Source organism: Pochonia chlamydosporia, chromosome 7 (genome assembly GCF_001653235.2).
Source record: "Pochonia chlamydosporia 170 chromosome 7, whole genome shotgun sequence".
Lineage (NCBI taxonomy): Eukaryota > Fungi > Ascomycota > Sordariomycetes > Hypocreales > Clavicipitaceae > Pochonia > Pochonia chlamydosporia.
In genome coordinates this window covers 146,957-174,464 of record NC_035796.1, presented here as the reverse complement: position 1 = coordinate 174,464, position 27,508 = coordinate 146,957, and the positions used below count along the sequence as shown (strand labels likewise).

The 27,508-nt window shown below is 48.0% G+C and overlaps 9 protein-coding genes across 9 annotated transcripts; 4 read left to right on the top strand and 5 right to left on the bottom strand.

The window, feature by feature from the left end:
• Window positions 1-685: 685 nt before the first annotated feature.
• VFPPC_06932 (SDA1 domain-containing protein) lies at window positions 686-1,344 on the bottom strand (the record flags this gene model as incomplete). Its single annotated transcript, XM_018285880.1, has 2 exons — window positions 686-1,249; window positions 1,327-1,344. 2 exons carry the CDS (start codon window positions 1,342-1,344, stop codon window positions 686-688), a joined length of 582 nt encoding a protein of 193 aa, XP_018140147.1.
• A 1,834-nt stretch (window positions 1,345-3,178) lies between these two features.
• Window positions 3,179-4,380, bottom strand: VFPPC_06931 (hypothetical protein; the record flags this gene model as incomplete). The annotated part of the gene is made up of 4 exons (XM_018285879.1): window positions 3,179-3,423; window positions 3,480-3,529; window positions 3,588-4,102; window positions 4,162-4,380. The coding sequence occupies 4 exons, from the start codon at window positions 4,378-4,380 to the stop codon at window positions 3,179-3,181; spliced, it is 1,029 nt and encodes a 342-aa protein (XP_018140148.1).
• Window positions 4,381-6,278: 1,898 nt separating this feature from the next.
• Window positions 6,279-9,202, bottom strand: VFPPC_06930 (nmrA-like family domain-containing protein; the record flags this gene model as incomplete). Its single annotated transcript, XM_018285878.1, has 4 exons — window positions 6,279-7,550; window positions 7,607-7,839; window positions 8,192-8,331; window positions 8,691-9,202. 4 exons carry the CDS (start codon window positions 9,200-9,202, stop codon window positions 6,279-6,281), a joined length of 2,157 nt encoding a protein of 718 aa, XP_018140149.1.
• Window positions 9,203-10,154: 952 nt separating this feature from the next.
• VFPPC_06929 (arginase family domain-containing protein) lies at window positions 10,155-11,120 on the top strand (the record flags this gene model as incomplete). The annotated part of the gene is made up of 1 exon (XM_018285877.1): window positions 10,155-11,120. One exon carries the CDS (start codon window positions 10,155-10,157, stop codon window positions 11,118-11,120), a length of 966 nt encoding a protein of 321 aa, XP_018140150.1.
• A 518-nt stretch (window positions 11,121-11,638) lies between these two features.
• VFPPC_14132 (glutathione S-transferase) lies at window positions 11,639-12,513 on the bottom strand (the record flags this gene model as incomplete). The annotated part of the gene is made up of 5 exons (XM_018291902.1): window positions 11,639-11,725; window positions 11,781-11,972; window positions 12,026-12,136; window positions 12,189-12,342; window positions 12,440-12,513. The coding sequence occupies 5 exons, from the start codon at window positions 12,511-12,513 to the stop codon at window positions 11,639-11,641; spliced, it is 618 nt and encodes a 205-aa protein (XP_018140151.1).
• Window positions 12,514-13,937: 1,424 nt separating this feature from the next.
• On the top strand, window positions 13,938-15,813 carry VFPPC_06928 (triacylglycerol lipase; the record flags this gene model as incomplete). Its single annotated transcript, XM_018285876.1, has 5 exons — window positions 13,938-14,177; window positions 14,239-14,377; window positions 14,432-14,637; window positions 14,689-15,112; window positions 15,164-15,813. 5 exons carry the CDS (start codon window positions 13,938-13,940, stop codon window positions 15,811-15,813), a joined length of 1,659 nt encoding a protein of 552 aa, XP_018140152.1.
• Window positions 15,814-16,869: 1,056 nt separating this feature from the next.
• On the top strand, window positions 16,870-18,291 carry VFPPC_06926 (FAD dependent oxidoreductase domain-containing protein; the record flags this gene model as incomplete). Its single annotated transcript, XM_018285874.1, has 1 exon — window positions 16,870-18,291. One exon carries the CDS (start codon window positions 16,870-16,872, stop codon window positions 18,289-18,291), a length of 1,422 nt encoding a protein of 473 aa, XP_018140154.1.
• Window positions 18,292-22,642: 4,351 nt separating this feature from the next.
• Window positions 22,643-24,617, bottom strand: VFPPC_14131 (hypothetical protein; the record flags this gene model as incomplete). The annotated part of the gene is made up of 7 exons (XM_018291901.1): window positions 22,643-23,378; window positions 23,431-23,521; window positions 23,574-23,899; window positions 23,948-23,996; window positions 24,041-24,095; window positions 24,143-24,504; window positions 24,554-24,617. 7 exons carry the CDS (start codon window positions 24,615-24,617, stop codon window positions 22,643-22,645), a joined length of 1,683 nt encoding a protein of 560 aa, XP_018140155.1.
• Window positions 24,618-25,419: 802 nt separating this feature from the next.
• Window positions 25,420-27,250, top strand: VFPPC_06925 (acid protease; the record flags this gene model as incomplete). Its single annotated transcript, XM_018285873.1, has 3 exons — window positions 25,420-25,544; window positions 25,606-25,883; window positions 25,932-27,250. The coding sequence occupies 3 exons, from the start codon at window positions 25,420-25,422 to the stop codon at window positions 27,248-27,250; spliced, it is 1,722 nt and encodes a 573-aa protein (XP_018140156.1).
• Window positions 27,251-27,508: the final 258 nt, after the last annotated feature.

Here is a 27,508-nt window from a genome sequence, read left to right as displayed (position 1 = left end):
CGGGGAACTTGGCTAAGCCCTATTAGGGAAAGTGCCATCTTGAAATTGAACCTACTAAGCCAGACATCTTGACAATCTTGAGTGAAAGACAAAGAAGGAGAAAGTCCATACCACTTGTATTACTACTATCGTCGAGACTGAATCGTACTAGGACATGTACTTGATCATTGTCCGTGATCTTGTGGATACTTGAAAGAAATAACGTGTGTAATTGAGCTCGAACTAAGAAGGTTCGATGTAAGCAGCCCTGTATTCTCTACATCTGGCATTGAGAAATTCGTCCGATTCGTCCACTGCAGAGAACAAACAGCGGTTCGCAGCATTTCACTTTAAAGTCGGTCAGAAAGTGCTGGTTTGGACTCAAACTTGACAATGGGATGCAACGTATTTGTTGACGGTAGCGTATTCGTCATCTTAGAAGATAACCTGATCGACCCAATTAGGAGTGTCGTTTGCACAATCTGATTGACTCTTCTCAGAGAAAACAATAATATTCCATTCCTTGATTAATTTGTACATTAGTCCGATTGAAAACAACAGCGCACATCTTGCTAGCGATTACCACTGTTCGTTTGCTCAACTGAATAGTCTTATCGTTGAACCCTTGGATTCAGCCTGCCCAGATCACACAACAACTTGACCGACTGATCTTGGAATAGGTGTGACAGCTCCCAACGCTGACCATTCAACCAGTGGATTTAGGTTTATTATCAACAGGAAGCTTGATCGCCTTCCTTTTGCATTGACACCTCTCCACTTGCTTTATTTTGACACCCGCATCATCCCACTCAGCGATGCGAGGCATTGCGAATACCGGGAACCTTTGAGAACGACACTCAACCCGCATCTCTCTTGGGGATGTAGAATCCGGGTACTTGTGTATATGAATCTTCGCAATCACCCGCATGCGAGACTCATTCGTCGCATCATGTTTCTCTCCGGACTTTTTCACCGCGTCCTGATACTCGCTGGACTCATACATCGCATCTTGATCCTCGATAGACTCATCAATCACGTCCGATTCCTCATCAGAGTCGTCCGTCACGTCCGATTCCTCATCCGACTCGTCTGTCATGTCCGATTCCTCATCAAACTGGCCGTCCTTGCCATTCGGGTCGGATTCGTATTCCGTTCGCAAATATCTTATAATATTCTCAGTGTTCGTCATATCAAGCCGCTTAATGGCAGCTCGTCCTTTCTTCGTGTATTCCTTTTTAACCGGCCAGGCCAGGAATACGAGCGCCCCGAGCTGTTGGGTAGTTAGCACAAACAATGTGTCTCTCTGGTGCAGAACACGTCTCGTTTGGAATTGCCATGGGAACTTACTGGGGATGTCGTGGACATGACGTTGACAATGAATAGAGAGTACGTTGCTGGGCAATAAAGCTACCTGTCTTTGGCGTGGCGAAGAAAAGTTGGCTGACTGGTTGGTCAACGCTTAGGTAGTCCGGGACGGCTGCTTCTTTAATAGCCGGAGAGCTGGCCGCCTCAGGTGTCTGTTTGCATTGTTCAATCTTACGCAGCCTCTTGACGACATGTAGTTCATATTCGGCGACACCCTTTTGTATTGTTCATCATTGGGCGGTATCTTGACGACATGTAGTTCATATTCAGCGACACAAGGCTGATTTATCATCAAAATCTAACCACAAGGACTAACGCATGTGTTAAGAGATGCGAGTTCACCAGTTCGACGGAATAGTAGAGTGCTAAACATGGAGCGTCATCTCAACAGCTACAATTTCTATTATATCTAGACAAGCCACAAATATGATACCACTTGACCCATTCGTACATGAACTGGGTTTAGTACAACTACCGCACCGTTGCGAACAATCGCAATTTGGTAGGTGCTCATCTTTAGCCTGACTAGCCTGTCGTAGTAACCATAGACAAACGTCAATCAAATCTGAACAAATCAAGTACGGAAGTGTGAAAGTTCCCCATACAGGGGAGCATCATCGTCCGTATACCACTGTTGAGCCCGAAGCGTGATCAATTCTGCGGTACCTTGACTAGACGGTGCCACCTGTCGTATCGCCTTATTATGGTCAGACCAAGCAATGGTATTATAAATATGCTCCGCGACTTTGGCAGAGCAAAAGTAGATTTTCATTCTATAATTGGGCGACGGCTCACCGGACGGCTCATCGAACGAATTTGGCTTCGGAAGTTTCTCAGCGTAGAACTCTACCTGCTCTTCTTTGTTATACTTGTCGTGGCATAGCTGATTTTCGATGTATTTATCGCGAAATCTTTCGAAATTTTGAGGTAGGCGTTGATTTGCGCCTCGTTGTATTCGGCCTTCTTGTCCTTTGTGGATGGAAGGAAGACATCGTAGCTAACTTCCCAGGACTACCTGACCATTAGTCCAGGTACCTGTCATAATAGTGAATATTCCATCTTTCATGGTTACAATGACTTACAACAAATGATCCAGACATGATTGGCAGGTGGTATGGTGAAGGTGAATACACAAAGTGTGTCTTTTACCTGGGGGACTTGCCTGACGACTGATGCACCCAGAATCATGAGGCGGCCCTGGAAGCGAGCTCCTTTAGTAGTTGGGGAGTTAACCGTTTCTGACTTTCATTTGAATTGTTCATCACCTGCGGCCCCTTCACGGACTAACACTTGTCCCAATGAAAGTTCTATAGAGTTTGGTCACCAGAAGCTCTTTGTCCAGCCAGCAGTTCAATGAACCCTGTTGTTTAGTGGCACAATTGGCACTGAAACGGTGATCTTTACAACACCTGTTCATTGAAGATGTGCTGACGTTGTCATTGCCACCTTCGTTGTGTAACCAGTGAACTGGGCTGGTTTTGCGTCTGTGCAGGCATCCCTCGCAGCCAGGCTTCTCTTCGCAAAGTTCAGTAATTAATCAGCAAGAATCCTATCTCTTGGCTCCGAGCTGTCTCTGTGGCTTGATGAAACTGGTATCCAGGTGTTACTCTGGGCTTGTCCGGCTGAGCATGCCCGCCAGATCCGATATTCAACAGCGACCTGTTCATCATGAACTATATGAATATATGATATGCAGTGCCACAATACAGCATTGAAGATTCCAAAAGCGGCAGTCCATTTTGCAATGCCCAACCAATCACAAACTGTTTGTATATTGTCATGCAGGTCCAAGGTTTGAGTCCACGTTGTCCCGACCACCTGTTCAGCCGTATCCCTACTCTGCCAGCTTGTCCTCCAACTCCCTAGCAGTGTACTTTTGCATCCGGCGCTCATTCGATTTGTTCTCCGAGGGTGTACTACACTCAGAAGACGCCGAATCTTTGCCCTTTCGCAGTATGTATTTGTCTACCATTGGCTTGACTCCAGGTACGGATAGGGCAATGATTGTGGCGCTAATCTCAGCGACTTCAATGCAAAGCAGCTTGAGGAACGCAAACTGGAAACCCGTATAATATTGAACTTTAAGTGTAGTCAGTCAGTGTAACGTGTCTCCGAAATAAAGCAGTTGTACTCACAACCATATTGAAACACCAAGACAATTCGACCGGCAGAGATGCCTATAACCCTACAACATGAAATAAGAAAACGGTCCAGCATGGTAATTCTCGCCACACTGCACTTACAATACACCTGGGAGGAGAGTGCATGCCAACTGAAGTTTTTGTTTGCCCGGTAGTTCCAATGCTTTCAGCATGGCGGCTGGGATACCAAATAGAAGAAGGTCGCAGACAAGGGAAATGCTGGAAATTATAGAATATATTTCAAACCACCACAAGCATACGTGGCTTTCGAATTCGACATCGTAGTCGTCGAGCGGTGCCCACAACAGAGTCACCGGTTGACAATGGAAGATGATGAGACACATCTGCGCGACGTATGCGAGTATTAGGGTCGCAAAGATGACTTTGATAGCAATAAGAAACTCTTTGTGCAACGAGCAAATCCGATAATAGAACGCGAGTCCCGATATACGGCAGAGAACCAGCGCCGTGCTGTAGATTAAGTGCGCGACGGAATCGATAATCTGAAGTCTTGTCCTGCCAGAGCGATCAAGTATATACGCCACAAAGAGCTCACTTCGCCCAGCACCAATGTTGACAAGTTCTATACATAGTCCCACGAAGGGAATAAAGACCAACTTTTTGCTCTCTGTTAGTACGAGCACGGAGAGCAGCTCGGAATTTTGGATTAGCTTACCAGGGACACAAGAGCTAGTCCATCATCTAGGCCGATTCCATAGCTCTTCAAGATGTACTTGCGGGAAATGAGTCGACATACGACGAAGAACACCGCTAGGACACTGAATATCATAATGGTAACGAGAGCCGCCGTGTCTTGGCTGTCGTTGAGAATGTCGGCTATTTCCGCGGGAGCATCGCCTGAGGCAATGGCTCTGTCGACTCGTGGGTCGCTCATGTTTTGTCAGTTTCGTGCTGCTGCGCCGTTTGTCTGAGCTGGATGGGCTATTAATGTCGCGAATAGTTTAGAGTTTTAAGATGAAATGTGGATGAACGGGTCAAGATAACTCATGTTCCTGAACTTATAATGGATGAATACCAGTCCAATAGAGTCTCCTTTACCTGGAGAAGGTTGCTTGCAGATTTGGAAGTCGCGTTCCATGCCATGTTTTGGCTCGCAAACCCGACCCCGGCGTCATGAGAAGCGGATCCGGGAGCTGGAGATGTATTGATCACCTCTCGTTTCATATCCACCCCTTGGCAACAGGGTAACGCAATTTCCAGTCATTTCCAATCGGGAGTAACTGCACCGAAGACGACGGCTGTCTTGGGTAGGCATCATTCAGAGAGATGCGAGCCTGCAGCACTTCAAATTCTCCGGTTGGTTCTCATAAACCAAATGGGCCACTCTGCAGCTGCTGTGACGAGGACATCTCGATTCTTCTTACGCTCCCAACTTAAGGTTGGCCTGACACGCGACAGGGTTGTGTCATGGAGTGCTGTTGATTTCCGTTCAGGGTCCCCCCTTGATGAGTTGCGTTTGCCCGCTGATGTGCGAGTCATCGTGTTATGAAACCCATTGATAGCTCCCCAGCTTCTTTTAACATCTGCCTTCCTAAAATATTATTCTCGCAACTCGCTGCTGCGCCTCCCTGATTTGAGGCAGCACCTGATTTGAAGGTCTCAACGAAGGCACCTCGTCAAGTTAATTAGTATGCTCTCAAAACGAGCATCTTCCAGTCTATGGAGGCGCCCTTGACCTGACTCGAGTGCATCTTGGACCGGCATATGCGCAATATTCGGTAATACATGGGGTGAGGTGGTGTATATGCTGGTGGATTGGTTAATCATGAAGTTTATGCGCCGCCCCCTTGCCCAGAGCTCGACAAATTGTGTGCCAAGGACCAATATTCCTGGAGCAGGACAGGTTTCTGTGCTCGTTAAATGACCCTTTAGTTGAGCGTTCGGCCGAAGAACCGTCCGAGGTTCCGCGACTTTACGAGTCATCCAGTCATACACGAGGACTTTGACACGATGCACTCTGCTTCGTTGTTCGAAACCATCTATGGCGGGTTTCCCACATCAGTCGTTTCGATACCCGATACCATTCGCGACCGGATATCGCCAGGGATGTGTCACCGTATTTGGAGATTCTCTCTGGCTGACAAGACGCTGATATATTTTGAAGCTGCTTTGGGAAAACCCCAATCCGCAACCATCCTCACCCTTGGATCTCTACAACTCTTCAATCCGCACTCTCCTCAACATATATTGGGATATTCTAGATGACCCTCCCCCGCCCCGTGCAATTTGATCGTGTTTCAAATAAACCCCGTAGCTGTGATTGCTAAATCGAGACTATTCCAGTCAGCAGATTCGGACACCAACATAGCTACTAGCAGCTCCTTTCGGAATGGCGCAGTTGGCGCTGAGGAGCGAGCCCTTCATATACATGCTCAAGGGCTATCTATAAGTGACAAGGCTGGCTATTTACTTGAAGTGGAATAGATGGAAACTCAGTTTCCTGTGAGCATTCTGGATCCACATTCCAACACTTGTTACACTCATATTGTCTTGGTTTCGTGTCTCATTCGCCAAGTGGCCTCGAGATATAGGTGATGCAGAGGTGAGCCTAGACACTCGCTCAGTCTGTATTTCATCAATCCATCACATTTCTGCGCAAATCCCCCAAGACTCGGTTATTCACAGCGGCTTAACGAACGTGACATGTTCCAAAAGCGAAGAATAGATTAAGGAAAGCGGAAATGAACTAATTCGCGGCCCTGGTGTCACGCCAGCGTCTGTGTTATCATTTCATAACTTCCGAGACGATTATTGGCGTGGTGTATGTAACATTCATTGCTCGAGGCCAGCTTCCAGCAATAGACGGTTTCCAGTAATGTGGTCCTGAATCACACGATTCAAGTCAAACTCTGTGTGGCAGTTCCAGTCCAACCATTTCCGTACAACTGGCTGTTCGAAGAGCCAGTCCTTACAAAAGAGCTGTTCGTATATCTCGTAATCCTCCACGACAGGGCCTGACTGCCTAGTTGCATCTGACCAACGAGCAACTCTGACGAGTTTGAATTCCTTCGCATCTTCATGACTCGACTTCAGCGGATGTGAGTAGTAGGCATTGAAACTTCGGCAGTCGATATCCGGGATTAGAAGAGCAATGGTTCGCGAAGAGGCTGGGACGAATCTTTCTGTTTCGGAAGAATTTGAAGATTGTATTTTAAGTTCTTCAAGTAGGAGTAGAATCTCGAGAGTTTTCGCAAACGGCTGATTGTGGAAGAGGCCTTCTCGGCCCACGAGTTCAAGTTCCTGGATGATCCAGCGAAGCCACGATGGTGTGGGACAGCAACGTCCTGCGAGGTAAAGTAACGGGGATAAGCCGACCCTCAAGTTCTCACAAGGTAGCAAGCTTTCAGATGTAGCAGACTGGTGCATGATTTTTAAAGCCGTCCTTGCGTATCGCAAGAATTGATACACGTGAAAGTATGTATCCAACTCAATGCTGCTGTTCTGGTCCTCGAAAAGACACAATGCCCAAAGAAGACGTGCCTTGTAGAAGGTGTAAAGCGTCAGAGCAAGACAACCCTCCGGATTTACATCCTCGTGACAAGGTGGCGGGAATGGACGTTTACACAGGGCCTGGTAGGAGAAGTCGATTTGATCCGACGGGGGGTCCTCCAATTTCAACGTCTGCAGGGCTGCTAAGTTGTTTGATCTCCAATCATCGAGTGCCTGCAAGAAAGCCAAGACTTTTTCCTTGGAGGCGGTATGGTAATGCGCTGCATAGGCACACCAAACTAGGTGTTTGAGATCAAGATCTGCAGAAGTGAACTCGAGGAGTTGCTGAAGCATCGAGGACGAGTTTTCCGCTACTTCAAAGAATGATGAAGGGAGATTGACTGTCAACTTTTCGGCGTTGGATCGACAGCTCGGTTCCAATGGACTCGGGAATGGCCTCATGATGCGACAGATGAGTTCTAAATCGCGAATGGATGACTCAATCGGTGAAATGAAACGCCCAACAGGTTGTTGATCGTCCACCTGCATCGCCTGTGAGTAGCATTGAATGACCTGAGTATGACGAATCGCGGCTGGAAGATTTCCCGAGAAGCACTTTCATCTATTGTAAACATCACGAACTGCCACTAGCGAAGCTGGTTGCAACATACCTCAATGTACGCCATGAGTACTAGCACGCCTACCGCCAATGGAGTGGGATCCTTCGTATCAGCCATACAAGTCGATAAACCCTCCAGAGCTCTAATATATGTTTGGATGGCGATGACCTTTGTGTCTAATCCGCGATGACGGTCGTTCCCTCCTTTTTGTGACAATAGTAATGTGGCACGGTGCATAGAACCAAGAGCAATAATGGTGTCAAAAACCCACTCCATCTCCCACGCTGCTTCACATAAGTAGTCCCTCCAAAAATGAAGGCTTTTTGGTGGGAAGAGTATTGATAAAGTTCTGTACAGGTACTGGTGGTAGCCCAACATGTCTCGTGCGCGTGAATGCGGCCGTTGAAAGGGATTTGGATTGACCGGTAGGGCTACCAATGGCAAGCCATTCTCATCGCCAATGCTCGGCTGCATACATTGATCGAATGCGGCTGTTGGGGGTTTCTGACTCTCGGCTATATTCGAACTTTGGTCATGATATCGGATCTTCAACTGCCGTTTCTCTGCATATCCGGCACACTCCACATTGGCAATCTCACAACGCTCACAATTTGGCTTTCTTTCGTCACATTTTACACGTCGGGTGCGGCATGTAAGACAGCCCGTCTTTCTTCTTTTCTTCTTGATCATTGCATAGCGTATGAAGGGTAGATGAAGTCATGTTTTGTGTGAGCAGAAGAAGGGCGTTGGTCTCGAACCAATAAGCCTTTCCCACACTGTCAAAAATATTAGTAAGCGCGAGATGGTGATGGGCCAATGCCCGCTCATATTGAAGATGACGTCATAGCCGGGTTTCTAAGTCAGGTGCAGTGCAAACACCACAATGCAATCCTTTTTAGCCATGCCATATATTTAGTATGGTTGGTCATACGTGTAATGTCAGACCCCTCTCCACAAATCCTCCAAGCTCAATAGACTGGAAATATCCATTCCCAAGTCTTGATACGTGAGGATGCCATACTTCGTAGTCCAAGACTTAGATCGTGCATAATCCAAAAACGCCATACCTAGATGCATCTCCTCCGCTTGCTTTAGGAACAGTGGGAAATAAAGTTCCGTCGTTATATGCACGTACTGCGCTTCTACGCTGTAGGCCTTGGCCCAAGTTTGCAGAAGGTCCCCTAATGTTCCCGTTCCAATATATGCAAAGACTGTCTTGCCGTCTCCAGCTTTCAAGGGCTGCTCAAGAATGGTCATAATGAAAGCACCCAAATTTGTACAAGCATTGCCGACGAATGCCATCAGCGTGTCATCAGGTACACTTTGCAGCTGTAGGTATCTTCCTGACTCGGGAACAAAGATTGGTGTCAGACAGCCGCGTGTGAAGCTTGCTGCATAGTAAGAGCACCAGAGAAACGATACCTTGGATAGCAGCTCTGGTTTGAATTCTATGTATCTGTTGACTGCGACCTTGGATTGATAGTGTGGTACGCTGCAGTGTCCCTGGCTAATGCACTCAGTATCTGCCAACGTCGGCCAGATGTAGTGTTGGAGACTATTCATAGTAGTCATAGCTGCTTCAGCCATATTCTTGCCTTGTCGTGTCTCGCGAGCTGCTGCCTCATCCTTATCCATGTCATTAAACATGGTCCAGAAGTCAGTTTTGGCGAAAATGCATACGAACCCTTGAAAGCAGCGACCAAAGAGGAAACGTCATCGAGGTTAGCTTTCACAACTTCAATGCCACGACAGGCCAGCTTTCTCAACGCTTTGCTATCGGGATTTCGGGTTATAACCCTTATGCTATAGCTTCCGGATGACTGCTTCAAAAGATGGTTGATCGTGGAGCCACCTTGTGTTCCCGTGGCACCCACGACGGTAACTAACCGTCTCGTACTTATCTTGCGAAAGCAGGTGTTCGATGAGTGTCACCAATGACCGGAGGAAGTCGTGGCCGACATGATGGTGGCACACGCCAGACGCAAATAATCACGATACGGAACCTCTCTTCGTAGTGTGACAACCCAGACAACTGTAATAAAACTGATTCATGAGTAAGTTGACAGGCACAGTCCCTCTAGTTGATAAGTCTCCACTGAGAAACCCCTGTGTATTGATAATTTAAAGGCGAATTTCGTTGTAAAGAGACGCTCTGTTGTCGCTCGCTTCTCTCGCTTCACGCATCCTTTCCGCCATCATTATCTCTTGTTGAACTCGAATACTTCCAGGCTAGCTACGAATTGTTTGTAGCTTGTTTTAGTTCATCTTTTCCCCAGCTTGTGGGTCATGTCGATCTGTGAGTCCGCAATCGTTTAGCTCGCTTACTTCGCCTAACTCGTCGAAGCTAAAGTGAGCTGGGAATGGTTTACAACCATCCAGAGGTTGACAGACAACCGGCTGAATTTAGTGCAGAAGATGGGCTTTGTGAAATACGTCACTCGTTAGCAGCCCAGCAGCACGCCGATCTCTTCGCTAGACTACTTTCTTCAACGTTAAATAAACCCGTTCCCTCTCCTTTGTTTAGCAATTATTCTCTGTATCGTTATATTTTGGTCCTGTTTAAAGAGGATTCTCCTTCTCTTCTTCGTAACCAACAAGAATGTCACCTTCAAGCAAAATTGACATTATTTACGTTCCCGCGGATTGCGGCTCTGTGATTCCAGGTAAATCCAAAGCCCCCAAAGCATTCCAGGATGTTGGACTCGCCAGAAAACTACGAGATGCCGGCGTGTTAAAGGTGTCAGAACACAACGCTCTGGAGTCTCCAGCCGAATACTCCATTTCAGACTTTGCTCGAGATAGCGTCCGTAATGAGGAGCTGAATATCTCTGTCTGTTACAGCGTCGATAAAGCCCTACAACAAACACTTGAACCTTCGACAAGCGATATTCCATTCCAGCTTATCATTGGCGGCGAGTGTGGCATGTCGCCGGGAATCTTGGCAGCTTTCTGGCGTTGGGCTTATTCACACTCGCCTGCCCTGCGAGTGGGCTTTCTTTACATTGATGCCGACGCCGATTTGAATACGCCAAACGACCGCTCTTTTGCGGGAACTTTTGCAGGAATGAACATGACGCATCTCCTTCGAACACCTGGTGCGTTCCGCAGTATGGACGTGTTTTCTCGTCCTACTGGTGGACCTCTCTGCGATGCATCTAATACCGTTTTCTTTGGCATGAACGTTGATAATGCGGGCAATACACGAGAGCAACTTGCATTCCTCCTTGAGAATGGTTTCCGGGTCGTAATTTCGGCTTCTGTAGCGAAAGATCCAGTTCAGACTGCCAAAAGTGCACTCAATTATCTTGAACAAAACTCGGACGTCATCCTAGTACACCTAGATGTTGATTCTATCGACCCGAAAATGTTCCCCTTGGCAAACATTCCAAATTATACTGGGGTTGCATTTGAGGATATGATGCAGGCGTTGACGGTGGTTCTGGCAAGTCCAAAGGTTAAGGGTTTGACCGTCGCGGAGGTTAACCCAGACCATGATATTGGATTGGATATGACAACTAGGCTGGCAGACCATCTTGTAAACATGTTAGCTGCCAAGCCATCTTAGAACAGGTATATAGCTGGTGAAGTGAAATTACCTATGGCAGTATTCTCTCGGTGTCCCAGTATTTATTTATGCGGTGCTAGGAGCCTGATTTGTGTTTCTGAGGTGAGTAGCGCTTTAAAGTGTGTGAATTAATTTCTTGTTTCTTCATATGCATGAAAACATGACTACTCCTAGCTCATGCCTTAAAGTAGCTATACTGACAACAGTTGATTCAACAAATGAAGTGATTTCGTTTCGCTTAGCAAGAAGCTTGAGAGAACTGGCCAGTGTAAGGGGACCGGCTAGAGCATGATTTCGGGACATCCTACGGACTCTTGACAGTAAGAGAGGTGTTCTCATCTTAAGCCAAGGATCAACACAGGAAATTGACTCATACTGTAGCATCGTCCCTGGTGGATGCATACATCGGATCGTGTATAAATTGTCTTGCAAGTGAGGGTCTAGTCTATTCAAACCCGGTGCATATGCTCGCAACTCAAATTCCAGATCAAATCCCCTGAGAGGCTCTATCACCTGCACTATTTGTTCTGCTTAATATATTCTGCGATGTTAGGTCTTTTCTCAAATGTATCCCTAAATTTGACAAGTGAAACAGGCAAATCCGCCTACAAAGAGCAAAGTTAGTAGGGGGAGTGGTTCAGAGATATAATGACATCATACAGGCAGCGTTCCCGTTCTCTGATCATTATCAATAGATTGATAAATAGCAAAGTCAACGTAAGTGACCCTGCTACCAAGGAGGTATGGCCCCTCATAGTCGGTATAGTATTGCGCCAGGAGATTGTAATACCAAGGCGCGAACTTATCCTTGTACTCGGCACTTTTATTTTTCAGGTTCGCAACCCATTGTGTCTAATACAATCAGCTTTTGAAACGGGAACGACTCATCAAATTCTCGGACGTACCCTCCAATCAATGTAAATGTCTGAGACAGCGTCTACGACGTACTTCTCCCAGTTGCTTTCGCCGCCATAACCTCCAAGTTCGCGAGCGAGATACCGCAACGTAGGAATATGCTGTAAGAGTCAGTTACTCTTCTACTGGGTATATTTCTCCGGCCAGGCTTACTTGTGTGAGTATTTGGCCATTATACTCCAACGAAGGCACCTTGCCTGTGCGCGTAATGCCTTGCTCTTTAAGAGTCTCGCTCTGCTGAGGCCAAGTCGAGTCAGATGGGTAACGAGCCTGTTTGACCTCAATCCCGGCATCCTTGAGAAACAAACTTTATTTAGAAGTTGTTCAGTAAGCAAATATTCGCCAATTGCGGACGCAGCGAACAGAGCACGGGAAAGGTATGTTTGATCCGGCGGCAGACTTACTGGACTACTTCACCACGACCGAGTCGGCCAATGTCCAGGTAGTGATAGACCGCGGCGACTTTCTGGGAGTTCATAGTTGATGTCGTGATAAAATGAGCTAAGCATAAGGAGACGCTGCTAACGAAAGGTTTGTGATATGGGTGGTAGCCTCGGAGGAGTGGAAGCTTGACCCAGGTGGAAGCAATGCTTGGACTTGCGGGGACTTATATCTCTGTAGTATATAATAGATTCAGCATGCACATTTTCATTGCGATATCGCTGTCCGGAGCCCCAAAATCGCCAACATTCAACATGGGTATGGAATATTGTAGATGTATTAGCGAGCTAAGCGAGCCTCGCGAATTTAGCGACCTGGGCGGCCAGGGGTATCCTGCAGCAGCTCGTTCTGGAACTGAAAGCATTAATAATACATCTCTCAATGTACCTGACCTTTCACGGCAAGTGTCTGGAAGCCTCTGAACACGAGCAATTTATTTCGAAGTGCCCATATCATCGAAGAGCTCATTCACATGACAGGGATCCTACTCGGCACCACTTGTGATCCATATCCAACCCGCAAGACCCCAACAGGAGAGCCAGTGCTGGAAAGGCAAGATAAAATTGCTAGCTATATAGAGGCAGGAAGGGCGTTCCCTTCGAAAGCGTTCGAAAGCACAGTTGGCGTAAAACCCACCGTCTGCTCTAATACACATCTCCTTCAATGGTGACTTTAACGACGCATCAACGCAAGTTTTGCGACATGTACGCTCTACTAGATACGATGGAGGCAATGCAGGCAACAATTCTCAACCATACTTACAAAACATGATTTGACCTTTGTAGTCATGTCTAGCATCTCCTTGCAAATGTACATGCCGTCCACATCTGTGTAACAGTTTTGTTAAAAAAGAGTTTGATGAGCATTTTCGCCAGCTGGAGGGTAGTAGTTTCTGGTGTTGAAGCTCTTTGCTAGAGCGAATGTGCGAATGTAAGCACCGAATGTTTATTAGTCGTTGCATGACCTGCATGATGGGATCCTTCACATCGCCGATCACCAGACAAATGCATGGTGGAGCAGGGATGAACCGCTCACTAAGCTTGTTTCTAAGGTCTTACTGAGCATGATGTATCCATAAGCAATCTTCAACCACGAAGAGTGGTTGAAAAAATTGTGCTGTGTCAGCACGCCTGCAGATAAAAGGTCGGGATACTCATTTAAGTGAGGTATCCTATTGGGCGAAACTGAACAAAAGCAGGCTTAGAATGCAACACTTTAGCTAGCAGATAGAGCCGTTGGCTCATAGTTGACGATGATTGACCAGTTTCCGCATTATACGTGCGTGGCATCGCATTAAGGCATTTTTCCATGCGTTGTTGCGGCATGTCAGCGTCGCTTCCGACAAGTGCTACGGCATTACAAAACAAGCAGCATATAAATACTCAACGGCATCTCTCCCCATGATTAGGTATATTCTTGACATACTGTAACCATATTACGCGTGTAACGTCGATTCTGAGAATGCCTTGGAAATTGTTGGCCGCCCTCGGCGGCCTTCTTCCTAGTAATACATTGCTTGCACGGAGTTATCCACCGGATCGCCTCGTCAGCCTAAACTATACCACATACACCGGTACAACACTATCGAACGGCGTCGACCAATTTATTGGGATGCGGTATGCCGCAGCGCCCCTGGGTGACTTGAGGTGGAAGGCTCCAGAGCCGCCAACACCGCAGGCCACAGTGCAAAAAGCGGACAAGGTATGAGGAAACCAGTGTTTCTAGGCTGATAGCCGTATGATGGCAACTCAAACCATTACAGTTTGGCAACTTTTGCCTTGGTACCGGGGAAGAGATGAGTCAGGGAGGTTCCGAGGATTGTCTCTTTGCCAATTTATGGCGACCATCCAACGCTTCAGAAAAGTCTAAACTACCAGTTTGGGTCTTCATCCAAGGAGGCGGTAAGCTTTACATATCTGGATCAACTAGTGTTGGGCTCTAACACAACAGGGCAGGATTCAACAGTAACTATAGCCCAAACTACAACGGCTCTGAAGTCGTTGAAAGGTCTGGTCACAATATTATTCATATCAATTTCAACTGGCGAGTCGGCTTGTACGGCTTTCTAGCTGGAAGAAACGTCGAAGCACACGGGAATCTAAATGCTGGACTGCTTGACCAGCTGCGGTTGTTGCAGTGGGTTCAAGAGAACATCTCCAAGGTGAGTATGGCTATCTATCCCGCAACCCGTGGCTAATGCCAAGTTGTTCAGTTTGGCGGTGACCCGAATCACGTCATTGTACATGGAAGTTCTGCTGGCGCTGGGTCAGTGGCTCTTCACTTGCTGAACCCTAAAAATGCTGGACTCTTCGCTGGGGCAATCATGGAGTCTACATTCATGCCCACACAGCCGCATAAAACAGAACTAGAGTGGCAGTACAACCGTCTTGTTGAAAGCGTTGGATGTGCCAACCAGACTGCAGAGCTACAGATGAGATGTCTACGTGGTAAAACTACCGAGGAACTGCAGCAAAGTAATCGCCCAAGCCCGTTCCCGGGTCAGCCCTCTATGCAATCGCCACTTTGGTATTGGACGCCCTGTATCGATGGCAATCTGATACCCGATGTACCATTGAACATGTATCAGAGAGGACAATTCATTAAGATCCCAATGATTGTCGGGAATAATGAAAATGGTACGTGTAGGCATCTTGGACCGGCCATCGAATTTGACTGACGAACAACAGAGGGTGCCTACTTTGCTGCCAATGCATCCAACGCTGAGGAGGTCACCACATTCATGCACAGCAATTATCCAAGGTTAGCGGAGGGAGAACTCAGACAGATGATACGATACTATCCGCGACCCAATCCAGTGGCACTGCACGCGGCATGGTTTCCATCCGCGGAACAGGCGTACGGCGAATCAACACTCACGTGTCCAGCTATGCATATCCTAGATGCTGCTGAGAAATTTAAAGGCAACCATGGCCAGGAAGGGCAGCCAAGCCCTAGTCTATGGTCGTATCATATGAACATATATGACGAAGACTACGTATCACGGGGCTTAGGCTGTCCTCACGGCTACGAGGAGGGCATTATTTTTGGACCAAATAGCGCGAATAATCCTGGGCGGTACCAGTCTCCAGCAAGTCTTTACACCTATAATGCGCCTCTAGTGCCAGTCATCATGAACTATTGGATCTCCTTTGTCCGTACTCTCTCTCCAAATACATACCGACACCCCAGCGCACCTGAGTGGCAAAGTTGGGCAGAAAAGAAGAGTGGAGCGAAATTATTGGTCAGGCTGAATGAGTTACATATGGAGGCTGTACCCAAAGCGCAAAGAGAACGATGTGCGTTTTGGAACAGGATGGATAGGTCATTGCTTGCTTGAGATTATCGAGCCATCGTGTCGTAGTTTGAGCTGATGTATCTTACACACAAGACGCATGACCGAAAGCCTGATCCCAGACATGCTCCAGGGAAGCTAGAAGGGGCATGAGCAACGCAATATGCAATTGAAGTAGTGCAGTCCTCGTGCTAAGACATTTTGAGGCAGCTGAGTCGGTGTGTAGTGGTACGAACCACGCCACTGGGTAGAGATGTATGAGAGTGACATAGGGGCTTGAACAAAATAGGCCCAATCGCAACAAATACTCCTTTCTGCCCAAAGTCCCTCCCAGATAACAGTGTCCTTAATTAGGCTGTTATTGGAGGCACTCAAACCGTAGTGGATGGAGGTCGTCATCTTCGTCCCTTTCACATCACGGTATCAGTGTTACCATACTCCATGGTGCAGCCTGCAGAGGATAGCAGGGTTCTTGAGGCTTGAGGTGTTACTTGTGCTGTGGCCTATGCGGGTGATCAAAGAGATTGAACATATGATATTTGCTGATGAAAGATGCCCACAGAAGCCTAAAACTTGTGCCAGGCCCTGTTAGGCTTGAACGCCACACTTCTTTACGGCAGCACGGTCGATTATACGTTAGAAGAGCCTTAATTTCGAAACCTGCACCATGTCTCATCATAGCACATGTTCAAATACTGATATGGGAGGATAGAATCTGCCATTCAGCTATAGTCTATGTGAACTTTAATACAAGCCAGACCAAGATGACAACTGCTCCATTTTCAAGCCAACAATGTCTCATTTCATGTGCACGGAGTAACACAAGCCCAATTAAACACGCAGCCATCGTCCGTCTGACTCGCCTTGAAGGGGACTCGCCACAGTTGAAGCAGGCTCTCAATTTGTGTATCATCCTGACCAGGAGTTGGCCGGGCTCACCTGATTTTACCGCCATGTTTCGAGACATTGTCTTAAACGAGCTCCCGTTGAGTATTTAATAGACATCCTTCCCGGCATCGCTGTGGAGGAGCAAGAGCATGTCGTGGTGTTTGCCAGATCTCAGCTGCGAATCCTCCGCATTTGCCTATCGGTCAAATCGCCATGACAGTACCCAAGTACTCCCTTCCGACAGGTTCGACAGTGATCGCCATTATAGGTGGCGGTATTGCGGGTTGCGTCCAGGCGATCTGCTTGGCGGAAGAATTTCCTTGGCTCAAGATTCTAATCTTTGAGAAGAATAAGGATATCCTCTGCGGGACAAGTTGCATGAATCCAGGGAGACCAACATTCGGCTTCCACTATCGACATCTGGAAACAGCTACTTTCTGTCAAGATAATACTGTCAATTTCACCAAATTTCTCGAGAGAATAGGATGTCGGGATATCTTTGCTAGAGCGCCGCAAAAGGGGATCTACGTGCTGATGAAGGATTCTGTGCAAATTTTAGGCGAATCCGTTGATCCCGTGTTCAGTCCACATGAAATCATACCGGTATTTGAGCAAATAAAACGGCACGCTATTGAGAAATATCAGAATGACAGGGAGTTTGAGAAGCACTTTGGTCGTCCTGATCAAATATGCCGACAGCTTCAGGAAAGTGAGTACGAGTCGTTTCTCACACCAGAAGTACTGAAAGGTGTCGCCGCCTGTTACGAAACGGCCGAACGGACATTTAATACTGCCGGTATTTGCTCCTTCTTACGCGGTTACGTCAAGAAGTTCAAGAATATTACTATTCATACTGGAGCAAACGTCACCTATCTGGAGCGCATGGAGCAGTCAACACGGAGAAACTACCGTATCACCTGGTACGACGTACGTGAAGCCGAAAAACGCATCGACATTGCGCAGTTGGTTACCCTGGCATGTTGGGAGAATGTTGGCGCCTTTCGACGACAGCTTGGCAAATCTGACTGTGAGCCGACTCACAATCGTCTCAAGATGCTGGCTATCGTGGATATAAACATAGAGGCTAGCCTTCTGCAGACAATTCGGCCCATATTCGTCGCATCAGGTCCCTTTTGCATGATATCACCCCAAGAGTGCAACGAGCAGCCGGATGGCCACATTCGATGCAGATGTGCTTGCACCTTGGCCATCAGAACCAATATTATGACAGTTCCGGATAACGTCCCGTTGCCCGCCGATTATGAAGAAATGCTCAACAGGAGGATCAGCCATGAAGACCGACTAAATATGGCCAAACCGATATTAGAGGGTGCGCAGCAATTTTTTACTTGCCTCAAGCACGCCAGGCTTGCGGATGTTCGGTTTGGGACTGTCCGAGTCCCCTATGGAGGAGGAAATAACATGGACTTGCACGATGCAGCTAGCGAGCATCACAAGCGGAACTATCCAGGGTGCTACCGACTGGGGGAAGGGTTGTATGTCAATGAGGCGATGAAGTTGATTTACAGCACGTACAATGCTGAAAAGATGGTGGAATGGGTGCGAGCCGATATTTTGCAAGGTAACGGGACGAAGGAAAGTATTTACTGTCTTCCAATTGATGAAATCCCATAGTTTGCGATGGATTTGTATGCTATATCAGCGAATGAATCGATTTGCAGGGAAGCAGAGAGCAGTGAGCAGTCTTCATTCTCGAGGGATCTGCGTTGAAGAAGTCTGGTGCACGTGCAATGTGATGCCCTCCCTCAATCGCATAAGATATCGATACTCGCTGCTAGAATGTTTGGAATCTGTATCGAGCGCATCTGTCAGGTATTCTGGGAGGCCGCTGTGGATCAATATGTTGTCTGTTAGCTGAGGTCTTGGTTGTGCTTGATGAAATCCGCCGGCATTTCATGCAAGCAAGCGGCTGTCCAAGATCTAGGTCCAGACGGTGCCTGTCATCGAACGACACACTGTTGATGATGCCAAGAGTGGCAGGAGCATCCGACTGGCCCTTCCTGCACGGATGATACCGGATTAAATGTAATTCCGCTGGCAGAGCCGAGACACCAGTTGCAGGAAAGTCTCAACCGGCACTGGGGCATCGTTGCTAGTCTTGAATGAACATTGCATATTGGAGCGCTAGTGACCGTCCGAAGGGTGTTGAGAAAATGGTAGGCGTATTGCCTCACGGAGGTACCTTGGCATTTTGCAGGATGCGTGAACCATTGTGCAGCCAGAGCCAGCCCTGATGCTTGATGTCCAGTGCTTAATGTACCCAAGGGGTCAAGTTGGACTACCTGTCCTGTCCTGTCACTGGTTGCATGTCAATGTGGCTTTGCAGTCAAATCCTCGCACGTGGTTGTGGTGGCTCTTGCGTCTGGATTCCTTGCTGTTGGTCGGCTGGAATTGAATTGCCGTCACCTCACATTTTTCCGGTCCTCGTTTTGGTTCTCGTCCCAGTGGAAAAGGACAGCAACCACATTATGCTTCGCCTTCTTCCTCCACCAACCTCACCACGCCACAGTTTCCATTGCTCCAAAATAACCTTGCATCTCCCCCGCCAGGGAACACATCGAAAGGCATGTCGGCGGCCACCACTTTTGTGGCCAAGGTCCGTCACTAGCACCAGTTGACCACACTTGCGCCTCGAGGTCACGCTCAAGGTCACGCCCACGGCTCCATGCACGGCCACCAGACCTGTGGAACCACACTACTGGCAAGTTGATCATCACGGCCACCAGGGTCACCAGCCGTTGTCTAAAACGACAATTTATCGGTCCACGGCTGCTCTTCCTTTACCACACCATTCCAACTCGTCCGTACCGACAACATCGTCTCCATTGAGCACGGCACGCTTCTTATCCTTCTGCCAGCTTGGAAGTCATACAGCCGGCCCGTTTTGGCCGCAATCACCGTCGCCGCCCCCTCCCGACGGCGGCTACCACATATCTCGAAGGTCGCAGCCATATTGAACCGCCCGCTCCAACGACATTGGTATTCCATACCGATTGTAGTTATTCACCTGCATCTGCCATGGCCAGTGCAACGGCTACGGCTACTGCTACGGCCGCTGCCGGACATGGCACCAATGATCACTCCACACGAAAACGCCGTCGCCGCGAACCGGACTGGAATGCCTTTTATAAAAATGGTCTTCCCAAGGAAATCATCGTCATTGACGACAGCCCTGAACCAGAGGCCCGTGTCAGCCGAAAATTGACATCATCAAATACACATGGCCATGCTTCCGCGGGTGCTGCATCATATGAGACGAATGGTACCACTCGTCATCCTGTAAAGCAAAGACGGCTGGATGACACCGCTCCTGGCTATCACATACAATATGTTGGCTCCCAGACAAATACACTACAAAACGCAACGCTCAACGGGTCTACGCTGTCCAGCGATCGCACCAACTCGGTTCACAATACTACGGCACCAACATCTGTTTCGTCCAACGGCCAGAACGAAGACGCTCCCGCTCCTCCGTTGAAGCGGAAACGAACTACCCGTCATCAAGTCGCCAATGAGGCAAAGCGTCGGGTCACTGATGGCCTCGGCGGTCCATGCCTCACATACAAACCACCTCCGTTACCCCCTAAAAAGGTCGCCGATGTCCACGTCCGAGTCGTACATGACGTGAGTATCCCCATACTTTGTCATTCTCTTCACCCCTTCCCGGTTGCACCTCCTGCTGGGGTTATGTGTATCAACACCTCGCAAGTGTAGCGGAATATTATTGTCTTCATGGAACATGGCGCTAAAACAACCCGCGACCAAAACAGCAAAAGTCCAAAAATCTCACAGTCGACGACGCCGACGGCCACTACATAGTCGTTCCTGACGCAGAGCTTACGGAAAAATGCACGTCAAATTTCCGAAAACCTCCTGCTATTCCTACCGAATGACCTAGCTAACGCATCCCCTAGACAAAATAACTCGCCTTCTTGGACAAGGAACTTTTGGCAAAGTAGTCCAGGCACGCGACCGAAGTCGAAATCAAGCTGTTGCCATCAAAATTATCCGATCAGTACAAAAATACCGCGATGCATCAAGGATTGAGCTCCGGGTGCTTGCTACTCTCAAGGCCAACGATGACCAAAATAGAAATCGGTGCATACATCTGAGGGACACCTTTGACTACCGGGGTCATATCTGCATTGTTATGGACCTGTTGGGCCAGAGCGTCTTTGACTTCTTAAAAGGCAACGGCTTTGTACCCTTTCCCAACAGTCAAATTCAACACTTCGCTCGCCAATTGCTGACCAGTGTAGCCTGTGAGTACAGTTTTTGTCTGTTGGCCATGGTCACCCATTAACTTTGTGCAGTCCTGCATGACCTGAATTTGATACATACCGATCTCAAGCCGGAGAACATCCTCCTGCGAAACGATAAATATCAGGCATTTACATATAACCGGAAAATTCCCTCTTCTTCGACCACCGTCAACAGGCAGGCTACACAACGGAGAGTGTTACTAAATACGGAAATTCGGTTAATTGACTTCGGATCTGCGACATTCCAAGATGAATATCATTCCTCCGTGGTGTCAACAAGGCATTATCGAGCCCCAGAAATTATCCTAGGCTTAGGATGGTCCTACCCTTGTGATATTTGGAGTATTGGCTGTATCCTAGTTGAGTTTTTTACTGGCGATGCGTTGTTCCAAACACACGACAACCTCGAACATCTGGCCATGATGGAGGCCGTCGTTGGCTCACGGATAAACAGCCATCTTGTTCAGACAGTTAACAAGATGTCTACAAGGAGCGGTGGGAATCCTGCATCCAAGTACATCAACATACCCCCAAGAAGTCGTCGGAACTGTACTAACAGGCGTAGATACTTCAAACGCTTGAAGCTGGACTATCCCACGGCAGATACAACTCGAGGATCTAGGAGATTTGTTAAGGCTATGAAACGCCTCGAGGTACATCTATCGCGCTCCCACCAGACCCTGATCCACAGATTGCTAACTAGGCTCCAAGGATATTATTCCATCACATAATCAATTTTTCAAACATTTTCTAGATTTACTTCGAAAGATCTTCGTGTACGATCCTGCAGACCGGATAACTGCTAAACAGGCTTTAAATCATCCCTGGTTTGAAGAAATCGCCCAACCGGATGACGGCACTGAGGCGGCTAAGATTCGAATTAATGGGATACCATTGGAACCCGAGGAAGATCCATATGCGTACTATATCGCATGAATAGCCTACTGGTCACGATACCTCATCATGAACGACAGCATAGCCGACTTCCCCCAATCGGCTCTCTCACATCCTCCCTCCCATTTATATAACGACTATGACAAGCATAAAGTATGGAGTTAACGGGTGTTTTTCACTTTGCCTGGCACTGGCGAAAAGGCATTACATTTTGGATTATGCGGCCGGGTTTTTGTGTGTGGCCAGTATGAAACGGACAACACAAGTCGGGAGCATGAGTCTCCCTTTTTTTTATGACGGACCTGGTACTCGATGTATTTTTCTTTATTAGCAGTATGCTTCAACAGGGATCACATCAGTTGTCTGTCGTAACGTTTTTCATGCATGTCCAAGTGTGGTGTGATATGTATACAGCATGATGCGAAGCATGTGTGCACATTTCGTCAAATTGTTACTTTGTGGGCCGAGATCTATGATGATAGATATATGAGGTAAAGGTGTGGACGGACATCTGTGTCAAGCTCTTCTGGCTGTGGCGAGAGCGCGGAACTTGACAAGGCGACTGTTTGTTCGGTTACCGACAGCAGGTCTGTTGATTGATGGGCTACTGGCGCAGTCCTATTCGTATTGATCTTACCAAAAGAACAAGCAAGGGAAGGTCATGAGCTGCACGCCCGGGATATTTGCCGCGCAACGGAGACATTTCAACACCCACTCAAGCAACGCTCGCTCAAGTTGATTTATTCCACTATTGCATTACGGTACATACACACATTGCTTCTATAACTCTAATTTTGACCACAGCCTTCCTAATTAAAGAACATGATAAGTAATGTAGCAGCAACAAGACTTGTTGCCAACATCAACCCCTTCGTTGGAGGACAAGCTCCGCTCCTAACCACGGTAGGTGTCCCGGATGAAGTTCCATTTAGAGAACCACCAGTACTTGAGCCTACTGAACCATTAGAAGCATCCGGACCTAAGTTGCCAGTAGCGTCGGGGTCTTGCCCAACGGCAGAGCTGGTGGTAATGATGGTGACTCTGGAAACAGTTATAGAGGATTCCTGCGGTACACCGGATTGTGTCGCATCGCTCGGCGAAGCGGTTGCCCCGTCGGGGTTCACAATAGAGACGGGACTGTCTCCATTGCCTGTTTCCGGTCCGTTAGATGGAGAAACACCGTTACCGGGATCCGCGCTGGTGGCCGGCGGAGGAACATTGCCATTGTTAGATCCATCTGGTGGAGAGGTGCCGCCGATGTCTCCGTTTCCATTCCCGTTAGGTGAACCGCTGCTCTGTGATGCTGGAGGAGGATTATTGTTATTGTTAACACCTGTAGGGGAAGGGTTGTCGGCAGATGTCGTCTGAGATGTCACCAGTGGAGGAGAAGGGGTATCAGTAAGAATTTGAGTAGCAGCTGGAGTGGTAGGATCGGATGAAGACCCCGGAGAAGGGTTATCCAGCGAAGTAGTTACTGCTGGAGGTTGCGAAGTGGTCTCTGGTGGTGCTGTTACTGGGCTGAGGGCCGAGGGGGGATCATAGAACCTTGAGAAAGTCATTAATAAACAAACCGTTTCTCAAGGTGCATCAGTCTTACCCTCCAATACCATTGGCAACACACGATACCCACGCCGGGTCCAAACTTCTGATTCTATCGGGCAACACGATCGTGGGGTGGCAAGGGTCAGCTATGCCATGTTAGTTGACAGGCAGAACATGAGTTGGGATGATGAATCTTACGGGTTCTGTTGCCAGCATTGGATGGGTTTCCTGGTAAAAACGTATATCCCGAAATGGTGGAGCAGTTTCTCTCCAAGTCGCGATAGTTGAGTGGTGCTGAGCCAGTAGCAGTGAACTGTGTGGGAGTCGATGTTGTGAACATGGTCGATCCGTTGGCAAAGGTCGCTGAAAGTGTGACTGGCGGAGCGGCTACCACTGAGAAAGCGATAGTAGATAGCTCCTCTGGGTTGAATGCTACGGTGGTGTTCACATATGCTTTGCCGACTTGGCCGCAAAAGTCGATGGCGGAGAGGGACGAAAAACCGATGTACACAGACGGTGATTGACTGTGCTGTCAGATACCCAACAGAATCTGAGACGGGGATGAGGCTTACTATGTGAATCCGTTGGAAACGAATGATGTGACGGAGGCAGTTTCGCTCGCTGACTGAATTAGTCTAGCCCTAACAAAGTTGAGAGCCACATACCTTGGGGCCAAAAGAATAGGTCAACGGTTGACGCTGCGACAGTACAACTGTAACACTGTTTACTGTTAAATCTATGCGGCAAGGGGATATTGGAAAACATACACAAGGTGGCTTGGCGGACCCGTACCACAAATTTGTAGCGGGTACAATGAAATTATCCGTTACGGTCTCGATATCTGTCTGTATTACGGCCTTGGTGATTGTCGTGGCACTGCCGCTAACAGTTGAGGTGATAGTGGTCAGGCCGGTGCCGATATATCTTGTTAGGGTTCGTGTTGGAGCGTTAGGATCAGAGATCCAGCTGTTGAGGCTATTGAGGCATTGACATTGTAGGGCGGAATTCGTGGAGAGGCCTTCGTATTGCTGCACTACTACTGGAGGGAAGATGGCGGTGCCGCAGTTTGTGATTGTGGGAGGCTGTGATTGCGTGGGTGCTGGTTGAATTGTTGTACCGATATCAGGGACTGATCGTGTTAAAACAAAGTCGTCTTGAGGTTTTAAGGTGTTGCTTACATGGTTTGGCACTAGCACGATATACAATGGCCAAAACACACAGTAGTCTCTGTAGTTGAGCCATTGCTGACGTTTCCGAAAGTGCATTCGGTTGCGAAACTACTCGGTAGCTCTGTTGACTGACGTGGGTGTTGGACACATATAAAAGTTTTTGTGTGGCCTTCAGCCTCCAAACCGTGCCTCGAATACATGAACTTCGGTCATTAGCCTCACAAGCTAATACTGCGTATCCACGTCAGCTTGAGCACCCTTTCTGGCAGAGACCTCATTTTGCCTTATCAGGGATGACCCCGTGGACGGCCAGTCGGAAACGAGTGCTTGATTAACAAGACAACTGGATATTCGACTTGTTCAAAGAGGCACATGCGTCGTGTGAGTGCTCCATCAGTATTTCCGGATTTCGGACCACACCATGGCCCACTTCGTGAGGCTCAAAACCATACATCCCTTGCAAATGTTGGACCCTTGAACATGCTGCTTACCGATTTATGGGCATAAAATCTTACACGAGTTGGAATCCATCTCTCGCCCCACGCGGGAGCCGGGGTGTGATTTGAAGAGTCCAAGCAATTTTGTAAACAAATCGAAAGCTAACGGGGCGAGGCATCGTCAAATTTATCCATGTTCACTTTGTTTGTCAAACCGAAGTCTGGTCATTTATAGATCTAAAATCTCACTCGGTCAGATATGAAATAAACGCCCAGTCGTGGGACTTTGCATACCGTTGTCGTTCTTGTCCACTCCTGCAGGATATCGACAGGGAGTCAGTGGCGGAGAAACTATTCCATTGCAATAAAACGATGGGCAGCCTTACGTGCTTATACATGCATTTCCTCTCAGTCCACAGATTTTATAACTCATTGGGCATGCCAATGGGCATTTCTAAACACCGAATATCCATCCCGGACCATGAGAAGGGCAAGCTTGGTGCTTTGGGCATTCGTGCTGAGCACGTTGGCTGGGAACCCGTCTCCCATCGCGGTTTCGCCCAGTCAGTTCTTGTGAGTACATATGGCTTTCGCATATGAGAAACAATTTGTAACAGTTACTAGTGAAGGAATAGACGGACAGTGGTCGACGTTTGAGCTTCGAGTTGGCACGCCTGCTCAAAATTTGCGCGTCCTACCTGGCACCTCATCAACACAAACCATTGTTGTACTGGAGCAGGGCTGCCGAAATCTTGATGTTGCAGATTGCCCCAACAGCAGAGGGTCTCTTTTCAATGTTACAGCGTCAACGACTTGGAAACAAATCCAGTCTGGCTTGTTCATGCTTGGTGTGGAGAATGCTCTTGGATACACAGATATCGGCAAGTTTGGCCATGACACAGGTAAGGTCACAATGGGGCAAGTTAGTCGTTCATCACTAATAGGATTAGTCGGACTCGGCTACTTGGGAAGCGGTGGCCCCGTCGTCAACAACTCGGTCGTGGCTGGTGTGAATGGCACCGAGTTTTACCTTGGCGTCTTAGGATTAAATCCACGACCGACCAACTTCACCACCCAGAACGATCCCCAGCCTAGCTTCCTACAAATTCTTAAGAATCAGTCTAGCATTCCTAGCCTGTCTTACAGCTACACGGCTGGAGCGCCATATAGACTCAACAGGGCGCTCGGTAGTCTCATTCTTGGTGGCTACGATGCATCATCGTTCCAAGCATCAGGCTCGTCATACAAGTTCTTTAGCGATCAATCACTCGACTTGACGATAGGGTTGCAGTCCATCACTACAAACACGACCTCTGGAGATGTTATGCTACATGATGGGCTCATATCCATGTTCATCGACTCCTCTGTTGCCGATATCTACTTGCCTCTTCCTGCATGCCAGGAGTTTGAAAAGGCATTCAATCTCACATGGAATTCAACAGCAAACCTGTACCTTATCGACGATGCTCTGCACGCGCATCTTTCCAACGCGAACCCAACGGTCACATTTACGATAACTACACCCATTACTGGAGGACACAGCTTTAACGTCACATTTCCATACGCAAGCTTCGATTTAAAGGCCACACCTCCACTTGTGAAACAAGCAACTCGTTACTTTCCACTGAAGAGAGCAGCTAACGACACGCAATACATCCTTGGGAGAACCTTTCTTCAGGAGTCATATCTGATAGTTGACTATGAACGTGGTAACTTTTCAGTGCATCCCAAGGTATGGAACGCAAGTGCCGTGTCTGACATCATTGCTATCCTTCCTCCAGGTAGTGAGGAGCCAAAAGGCAAAACTCTTGGTGACGGGGCAATTGCAGGAATTGTAATTGGCGTTTTGGTATTTGTTGCAGCAATTGTGACGGCTATATTACGGTACCTTGTACTTCGGCGGCGGCAAAAGACGTCGCAGTCAGAATCGCAAGAGACCAAGGCCGAACTACCAGCTGTATCTGACAGCGAGGGAATACAGAATTCTAAGAGCCCGGATCCAACATTGAGTGAACTTGGCTCTGCTTTGAGATCAGAACTGGGATCACCTGCCACCGATGTTAAGTCAGAGCTGGAATCTGAGGTTGCTGTGCGTTCTGAATTGGGGTCCGAAGGTGTGATGCGATCTGAGTTGGTTTCGCCAGCGCCGCTTTCAGAGTTGCTGTCGAGTGAGATTTACGAAATGCAGGGCAGTGACGTTCCAGAGTTGGATGATGGAGGGCGGCGGGATGGTGTTTCTGCGCCCTCTGTTGTTCACAAAGAGAAGTGAACATGTACATTTGTTGCCTTACGAATAATATCCTAGAATAGATAATCATTTTGCTGCGTCGTCATGTGCCACAGGGTATTGCTCGAGAACGATTGCTATACTTCTACGTGAATGAGCATGATTTGCAATGATACTTACTATCAGTTCCCCACTGACACCATACAGTCGGAGCCGATGTAGGAATCCAGATATTCACTCGAATAATGATAGTGACAATGCTGATTCTCAATAGCAGATTCTATATTGATGCTCTAATGA